We start from the raw sequence: 9,894 nt of genomic DNA on the forward strand, positions 1-9,894 counted from the left end.
CGGCGAATGCCATGAGGTTACATGAGGAGGTTTCCTTTCTTAAGGTTAAATGGACAAAGGCCAAGAACGGTGCCAAATGCGTGATCCGACCTCCAGCTTACCTCGAGGAGCGTGCTAAAACCTACGGTCAAATAAAGCGTTGTTTTACCAGTGACAATTAAAATAAATACTCTATATTTTGTTAAAAATAATTTTTCTGTAGTGTTTAACTTGCACCTTATTCATTTTTCACATTTTCATTCGAATAAATAAATCATAAATATCCTATCCTAAAGTTTCCGTATCTTTAGCTCAATGAGAAACACCCTTTTCAGATCTTTTTAGGCTTTCCTATCCCCCCCCCCCCCCCCCCACAACAACGGCAAAGTAGTTTGTAGGCTTACTCACCGAGTAAAGGAAAAGACTCAAGACGTGGGTATTAAGCAGAACACCAGCCCTTGATTGTTTGTTTGGTGCTTTTACGTTGCATGGAACCAGTAAGGTTATTCAGCAACGGGACCAACGGCTTGACGTGACTTCCGAACCACGTCGAGAGTGAACTTCTTTCACCAGAAACACACACCTCTCACACCTCAATGGAATGCCCGAGAATCGAATTCTCGGCCACTGAGGTGGCACGCCAACATCATACCGACCACGCCACTGAGGGGGTTACCAGCCCTTGACTCAGCAGAGGAAGAGAATAAAAGCGGGAACAGCGTATAATACAAACTATATTTTGAACAGGGAAGAAATAATACTAACAAGTAGCTCTGAAAACCAAAATGATGAAAGAAATTATTTAAAACGTATCCCGTGCATTTTCATTGGAAGCTTTGAGCATTTCAGGGAAGGATGAGACTTGATTACAGAATCAACCATCACAAACTCCCTTTTGAGGTTTCGTTTGTTTGTATGTGATTTTACGTTGCATGGAACCAGTAAGGTTATTCAGCAACGGGACCAACGGCTTAACGTGACTTCTGAACCACGTCGAGAGTGAACTTCTATCGCCAGAAATAGTACACATCTCTGACCCGTCGGTGGAATGTCCGAGAATCGAACTCGCGGCCACCGAGGTGGCAGGCTAAATCATACCGATCACGCCACTGAGGTCTTCCCTTTGGAGGTATGGCCCTGCTACCGTTTCGTTTCAGCTGCGAGGGCCTGAGAATCAGCAAGCGAGGCGTGATCCGATTTTACTTCTCACCTCCGAAATCTATATAAACAATAATGGTAATAAAATTTAAAGTCTATAAGACCAGATCAATCTTGGTGTGGAAAATAAAACAACAGAAAATATTCTTCAGATTCATTACATCTTATTCATTAATACAAAAACAAACGACTATGCCTTTGGTACAAAGTAAAAATATGTACAGTCTAATCAATCATGTACAGGTGAGAGACAGTCCGTCGTACCTCACAAACACTTACGATTACCATCCTTTGATCCATAAAAGCAAACGTAGATGATCGAGAAAAAAGTATATAGTAAAACCAGCCACGATAACAACATCCAGTTCATCAGAAAACAAAAACTAGTAATGACACTTCAACCACGAAATTCTCGATTAGCAATTTCGATGTGCGTGAGTGTAGGTGTGTGTTTTTCATTGTCTGACGTAACTAATGACATTACACATGAACAAGTATTTTCATAGCAGCTGTTTTAGTGCCCACTCATAAATTCAAATACACGTGTAAATATAACTGATGTAGACTACTGTTTCCATTCGAACAACTTTAGATTTTAGGCGTGTAGGTGTAATATATATATATATATATATATATATATATATATATATATATAAAGATATATATATATGTATATATATATATATATATATATATGTGTGTGTGTGTATATATACATATATATATATATATATATCATATATATATGTGTGTGTGTGTGTGTGTGTGTGTGTATATGTATATATATCAAATCCATTAACAGAGAAACAGAAACAAACGCTGCTTTCAAAGGGTTTCTAACGTGATCGCCAATTGTTCAATTAAAATTAATGTCCTTCTCGCTTTTTTTTTTTTAACTCGTGAGCACTAACATTCAGCTGTGTTTGTGAACTACAAGAGAAAAAAAAGAAACTTGCTCTTCACTTCGACTAAAGACACGCGAACGAGCTCTTCCTGAATATTTACTTTACGCACTCTGGCGGTTAAAATTAATTCATCTTGTAGGAGAGAAGGTCACCGAGAATAAAATTAAATAAGAATCTAGTTGTAAACTGGAGTAATAACTTACAGCTTTTATTAGCCATACATTCAGAGAATAATAATAATTATAATAATAATAATAAATTAAGCAGATATTTATATCTGGTTTTTGCAGGCAAAGTGGCTAACATTGCTCAAATCACGAAATAATAATAATAATAATAATAATAATAATAATAATAATCATAATAATAATAATAATAAATTAAGCAGATTATTTATATCTGGTCTTCGCAGGCAAGTCTGGCTAACATTGTTCAATCACTAAATGTATGAAAATTCCTGCATTTTTTTGTCATTTTCTAACAGCTGCGTCGACTAAATCGGAATAATTCTTACTCCAAACAACATTTAACACAATTGTTTACGTACACATACAGGAAATGATACTGAATATAAGAACATAAAAAGAAAAACAAAACGCAAGGAAAATGAGTTTGGTATCCGTTGAGGAATTTATGTAATTTGGCGAAGTTTGTGATAACTCGTTTCCGCCAAGTCGAAAATTGGAACACATCTGGAGACGATAAACAAGAGAATAGTTTAAACACTTAGACGAGAAACAGAAGAGCAGCAGCAACCTCTGGATTATCAACAGGTGTTGATTTCTAAGGGATAAGTATGAAAACGTCGTCAAATTTCATACTAAAATATTGTTTAAGTACAACAGCTTGAAAAACCAAAAACAAAAACAAAAAATAAATAAGTAAATAAAATAAAAACACGTCTCATCTTTCAAGTTATTATTGAGGAGCTGAAGTGGACATGTGTTGCCAACTAACAGTTAAAACAAATTAGAGCAAGTGTTTACAGTATGGTGATTTACCTCAAGGACAAGATTACAATATCTTTTCGTTTTATTTAGAAACGAAACCTCTCTTATTTTGACACCTCGTGCAATAAACAAAAGAAGTTATGATCTAATAAAACCGGATTCATATCATGATCTTCATAGGATGGGTGGGTGTAAAGTATTTACGGTCAAAACCCATTTACTACATACCAAGGTCATGAAGGTAATTTAGCACCAGATGCCAACTCGCGGCAAAATGGCTCGTTATTGCAAGTTAAAAAAAAATTAAATTCTAAGTTAATCCAGGGAGGTTACTTTGACCTCAAAGAAGAAATTTTGTTTTTCTATTTCAGCCTGCGTGTTCTGGATTCTGGAATGCCACGCAATTCAGGTGACAATCGCATTTTCCACAAAGAACATTCTTTTAAAATGGAATACGTACTACAACCATAAACACCGTGAGTGGCTCATTCTTCGACGAAAATCGGCAGAAAGTGGATCAAAGGTTCTCTGAAAGACAAGAGCACACCATCAAACAATGCAGATCAAAACTGTGATCCCTAACTCCATCGACGTGTTCATTCGCACTGCAAATGCAGTGTTGAAAAAGTTGACATGAATTTCCAGCTATCTATGCCATTACTCCATCCGATCATTCAAAAAGTACAAGAGATGTATTCACTATGGTCACCTATACTCTACGTTATCAAAATAAATCACGCTATAGTCCTCACTAAATCCACGACGACGCCGCGACGTAGTAGTACTACCTACTCTTTCTAAACACGAATCTTGAAAAAGTCCTAAGGTGGTCTTCTGCTTCAATACAAAACTGACAACACTTCCACGGGATATTTAAACACCAAAAGCGACTGATAAGATCTAAAAGTCAATTACAAAAAACAAGACAAAGAAAAATGATTCCCCAATATTTCCAAGGAATGCCGGAAGATCTCATTGCTCAAGGCGGTTTCAAAACCTGGCAGTCAACGGTTACTCGAGGCCACTTGGAGCTGGATATGGTTACGGGCAGAGATTACGAGATGCAACATTATGCTGAAATGATTGATTCTCCATCACTTGTCGAAAGCATCGCACATCGGGTGCACTTAAGAAAACTGTTTGTGGTAATACATATAAAAGCTTTAATGTTTCACTTCTATGTCGGTCTAATAAGGGAACTTGAGGTGGCATAATGGTGGGAATCTCACCGCGCATGCGTCGAATTTCAAATAATGGACACGAATCACATTAGTCTCTAAGCTTATTGGTCAGTTTCATTTGGGCAATTCTGTCGTTGTTCATTATATGTATTACTTTTGAAGAGTACTAAAAAATCTGACTGTATCATTGTTCATTTGTCATTAAATGTCAGACTTGAACTGATGATGCAGAGGTTTGAAATTATTCTGGAAATTCTAACGAACTTGTGGCCAGTGAACTGCTGCATATCATTACGATTTTCCCGTGACATTTGAATCGCAAGTTCTCTTTGACAGTTTAGCTTTACTTTGAATAGCATTGCATACATCGTCAATCGGTTTCAAATATCTTTAGGTACCGAAAAGGTCTTACAATCTGTGCAAAAGGATGCTAGGCTTATAGAAATTTCCTGTTTGCTTGGGCTCACAAGTCAATACGTTTGGCGATCGGTTGAAAATCCAGAGCTACTTAATAATGAGCAAAAATATTTCGGGACTTATTTTATTCATATGTCAATCAAGTTGATACAATTTTGATTTGCTGGTCATTCACTTTTATTTCTTCAGTTTTCATGAGATGGGTTTAGCACCAATTTTATTCCAGTAGATAATATATTTTAGATGACACAATAATGGCACTCACTATTTAACAGTCAGTTACCTTTGCCTTATATCTATGGCGACTTGTCTTTTCCACGCACACAAAATTTTCCGCGGTAGAACGGAATTTGAAACAGACATCATAAAAAAGCGAAAATATCTTGATTAATTAGGGACAACATGAGGTCGATATGCAGTACGTCTTCAAGGCCAAGTATTGGACATATACAAGATCACAATGATAGTCTCAAATTCCGTTATGATGATTTTGCACCAAAATCTTTCACTTGGTTCATCACAATACAAGTCTTTATGGTTATACACATGGAAAAGTTATGAGCAAATGTGCAGACTTCCCTCTCAAAACTGTTAGAGCACCTCTCCCAGCAACTCAGTGATCACGTAGATCTGAGCAACGTAATGCTTTCGGAAAGTCCTGTTTAAAGCTATACAGTACAAGTTTTCCTGCAATATGGACTCTCAGGAGGGAGTCTGCCATTCCCCTTGCACTGAAGAACTGTTAGAGGAGGCCTCTGACTTCTCCGAGATGGCACTCGCTCTCTTCGGTCTGGGAGCTTCGTCGTCGTCGTCGTTTCCAGGCGCGTAGAGCATTGGTGTGGTGACCTCGCCATTTTGGTTTGGCTGAAAGAGAAGGGACCGCTGTTAACTGGAGGCTATGATGTCCAGGTCATGGACAGACTTACATCACTATTTTGGATTAGCTGGAAAAGAAGGGCTCGTTCTGAATTACAGGCTATGACTTCCAGGATATGGTCTCACTTACATCTCTATTTGGGTTCGGCTGGAAGAGAAGGTATCGTTCTTAAGTGGAGGCTAGGACTTCCAGGATATGGAAGGACTTACATCACTATTTTGATTTGGCTGGAAGAGAGGATATCATTCTTAAATGGAGGCTAGGACTTCCAGGGTATGGAAGGACTTACATCACTATTCTGATTCGGCGGCTGGAAGAAAGGGGACCGCTGTTAACTGGAGGCTATGATGTCCAGGTCATGGACAGACTTACATCACTAGGTATCGTTCTTATCACTATTTGGGTTCGGCTGGAAGAGAAGGTATCGTTCTTAAATGGAGGCTAGGATTTCCCGGGCATGGACAGACTTACATCACTATTTTGGTTTAGCTGGAAAAGAGGGATCGTTCTGAATTATAATCTATGGCTTCCAGGATATGGAAGGACTTACATCACTATTCTGATTTCGGCTGGAAGCGTAGGTATCGTTCTTAAGTGGAGGCTAGGGTTTCCAAGGCATGGAAAGACTTAGTACATCACTATTTGGAGTCCACTGGAATAATAATAGTTCCGGAAAACCGGAATTTGGAGGAGCGTTCCAAGGTGTCCATTAACAACAAAATATATGTAACAACACACTTACAATACTTAAGATTATATAAGTATATAATATATCTATATATAAAATATCTAAAACTAAAAAACAGGCATAAAAAAGGGAATAATCCACACATAGCAAAAAACAAAGAGACTAGGAGAGCGTTATTGTTCGGGCAATATCTCTACGTCTTCACATACAATGATGGTTTTCGGTAGCACACAGCACCATTTTAAGACGTTGGGTAATAAGAAGTGGTCATCTTTAAGGATATGGTCAATCTTACCTGGTTTCCACGATACTCATAACAGATCTATCTGGTTTCCATGATACTTATAACAAATCTATCTGGTTTCCATGATACTTATAACAGATCTATCTGGTTTCCATGATACTCATAACAGATCTATCTGGTTTCCATGATACTAATAACAGATCTATCTGGTTGCCATGATACTTATAACAGATCTATGTTGTCTGACGTCTTAATTGAAACAGCTTCGAGCATCTGGTCCGTAAATAATATATCAAAACTGAGAGTATTCTGATACGCACAACTTACTAATGGTAGGAGTTAGAGTTTCCACGGGAAAGAATTTTTCTAAAAATTAAATAAATAAATATATAAATAAATAAAAACTGAAAGCAAAGGAACTGTCTCAACACACAGTTCCAATATTCTTCTAAGATTTAAGACATTTTGGAGTTAGAGACTAATTCTTTCTGAAAGTTTCAGCTTAGCTAATGCAGCAAGATCTTCGGTTACTGTTTGTTTGTTTGTATGGTGTTTTTACGTTGCATGGAACCAGTGGTTATTCAGCAATGGGACCAAAGGCTTTACGTGACTTCCGAACCACGCCGAAAGTGAACTTCTATCACCAGAAATACACATCTCTCACCCTTCAGTGGAATGCCCGAGAATCGAACACGCGGCACCGGGGTTTCAGGCCAAGACCATACCGAACACGCCACTAAGGCGTGTATCATCAGTTACTGACTTAATAGGCTACATGAGACATCTTACGTTTTTAGGAAAGTTTCACTGAACAAAGCTTTTTCCAGAGAAGAGTCCAACACCAAGATCAGTAGTAAGCGACACAAAGTTCTACCGCTTCCAAACATAATGCATCTCTGAAAGCAGGTGTCGTTTCAAAGCTCAGATACTCGACTGCTTTGCTGAAGAGGGAAAAAAAAAACAATGAAGCTGTCACAGGGATCGTTTGAACGCAACCTTCCTAGACCATATCTAGAAGACGACGATTATTGTTCACAAAGTGGTGGAGATATCACCTACAATATAACCCTCTTCCATTCTCCCTGTTTCAAGAGGGAAAACCCTGCAGAGAGCATAACTAGCAGGGGAGTTATGCCGAGTTAATATGCACGAAGGTGAAATTAAAGAGTTGAAGCCAACAAGACCTGAGTTATTGTTGTTGGAAGTCGGTCACGTGTCCTGGCAGAACGAAAAAAACCGAGTCATAATGCAATAACTCCCAGGTGCAGACACCATTACCATCGTTGCCAGAAGCTTATTTTTATATTTATATATACTGTAAAAAAAAAAATGCAAAAACGGGGCGCAGACGTTCATCAAAGCACCGTTATCGTTCCCAACAAACTAGACTTCCAACGTCTGACGTCATCCGAAGCGATGCCCATTGTCATACGGATGCCGTTTCTAAACTCTTTAACAAACATCCCATTTGCCTTACAACGGCACATCCCAGCTCACACGTGACATCGGAAAACCGATGATGCACAAGGCCTCTTGAATGATGCAATAAGTGCGGCAGGATTTATTTCTACATCGAAAAAAAATCCAGACCCTTAGGCTAAATTCCCTAATGCAAAATCTTGAATATGACACTTCTACAGTTATACTTATACTACTACTACTACTACTACTACTACTACTACTAGCGTTGCTACTTCTATTTTTATAACCTCTGGACCTGCTATTAACAGCCATCATCATACTTTGCGTCAATTACTATTTACTGCCGGTACGTGCTAATCTTCTCGAACCACAGGCGCGAGTGATTACATACATCATCGAGATCATTATTGGTTTCACTTTACCACCTGCGCTGTTGCTGACTGTGTAGTATACATGGGATGAGGTTGCAATCCTCTCAACAACAGTCAACTCGTATACAGTGCGAAGAAATACCCACTCTCACCTCCTGGATGAAGGAAGACACAGGACGAGCCTTCATCCCCACGAATCCAACGGCCGCATCCGTCTCGTGGTCCTCTCTGGAAGCGATCTCGTCCCTCAAGTTCACTTCGCCGTCGATGCTGTGTAGGCTCTCCGCTGTGGGAATGGCAATGACGTTACTGGCAATGAAATGGAACGTGGAATTTATGCCGATGTGGGAATGGCAATGACGTTACTGGCAATGAAATGGAACGTGGAATTTAGGCCGACGTGGGAATGGAAATTACGTTACTTGCAATGAAATGGAACGTGGAATTTATGCCGATGTGGGAATGGCAATGACGTTACTGGCAATGAAATGGAACGTGGAATTTATGCCGACGTGGGAATGGAAATTACGTTGCTGGGAATGAAAAGGAATTTAGGCCAAAGACCACGCGCTGGGACCCATGAGGCCAATCACCACTGGAAGGGAAATTGAGAGTAAAAAGATTTGAAAGGTGTAACAGGAGGAAGACCTCAAAGATGACAGATAATATGAACGGAGGTACAGTCACATATCTCTCTCTCTCTCTCTCTCTGTCCCTCTCTCTGTTCCTCTCTCTCTCTCCAAACACAACTTCGATGACAAAGTCATTTAATCTCTCTCTCTCTCTCTCTTTCTTTCTCTCCAAACATGACAACTTCGATGACAAAGTCATTTAATCTCTCTCTCTCTTTCTTTCTCTCCAAACATGACAACTTCGATGACAGTCATTTAATCTCTCTCTCTCTTCAAACACGACACCCTTGATGACAGTCATTTAATCTCTCTCTCTCTCTCCAAACACGACACCCTTGATGAGAAAGTCAGTTTACTGTCTCTCTCTCTATCTCTCTCTCTAAACACGACAACCTCGATGACAATGTCATTTAATCTCACTCTCTCTCTCTCTCTCTCCAAACATGACAACTTCGATGACAGTCATTTAATCTCTATCTCTCTCCAAACACGACACCGTTGATGAGAAAGTCAGTTAATCTCTCTCTCTCTCTCTCTCTCTCCAAACACGACAACCTCGATGACATCTCTCTCTCTCTCTCTCTCTCTCTCCAAACACGACACCCTTGATGAGAGTCAGTTACTCTCTCTCTGTCTCTCCAAACACGACAACCTCGATGACAATGTCATTTAATCTCTCTCTCTCTCTCTCTCTCTAAATATGACACCCCGCGACGAGAACGTCAGTTACAAAAATAAAATAAAAAACATTTACGTCGTTTCGGTCCCTCGACGACGGTGGCGGTGTTGAAGCCAATACCCGGGTCGCGGTTCTTAAGCCACATCATCACCTCCCAGGCGAGCGCCATCAGGAAACCCGTGAATCCCAGGAAGCCGAAGACCTGGATGAGAAGGTTAAAAAAAATAAAAGGTTTCCCGTTCAGGAGCCGAAGAGCAAATAGCATTGAAATGAATATCAAAATTAAGGTACTTTTACCCAAATATATAAAGCAGATTATTTCTCTTTCTGAAAGAGGGGGAGAATGTACTCTCCGAAGCTTAAATAAAAACTGTAAATTTTTTCCAAATTT

General features: G+C 39.3%; 1 protein-coding gene and 1 long non-coding RNA gene across 3 annotated transcripts in view; one reads left to right on the forward strand and one right to left on the reverse strand.

Annotated features, from left to right (window-relative positions):
- Positions 1-2,194: 2,194 nt before the first annotated feature.
- On the forward strand, positions 2,195-2,638 carry LOC135204369 (uncharacterized). Its single transcript, XR_010312194.1, has 2 exons — positions 2,195-2,337; positions 2,460-2,638. It is a non-coding gene; the product is annotated as an uncharacterized LOC135204369 (long non-coding RNA).
- Positions 2,345-9,894, reverse strand: part of LOC135204368 (CKLF-like MARVEL transmembrane domain-containing protein 4) — a 56,777-nt gene continuing 49,227 nt past the window's right edge. For both annotated transcript variants that reach the window (XM_064234592.1, XM_064234593.1), the window contains exons 5-7: positions 9,579-9,705; positions 8,345-8,478; positions 2,345-5,454 (exon numbers count right to left, since the gene is read on the reverse strand). In XM_064234592.1, coding sequence (XP_064090662.1) covers positions 5,293-5,454; positions 8,345-8,478; positions 9,579-9,705 — 423 coding nt within the window. In that variant the 3' untranslated portion in view covers positions 2,345-5,292. The remainder of the gene's footprint in view (positions 5,455-8,344; positions 8,479-9,578; positions 9,706-9,894) is intronic.

The sequence above is a fragment of the Macrobrachium nipponense genome, chromosome 44 (assembly GCF_015104395.2).
Source record: "Macrobrachium nipponense isolate FS-2020 chromosome 44, ASM1510439v2, whole genome shotgun sequence".
Classification (NCBI taxonomy): Eukaryota; Metazoa; Arthropoda; class Malacostraca; order Decapoda; family Palaemonidae; genus Macrobrachium; species Macrobrachium nipponense.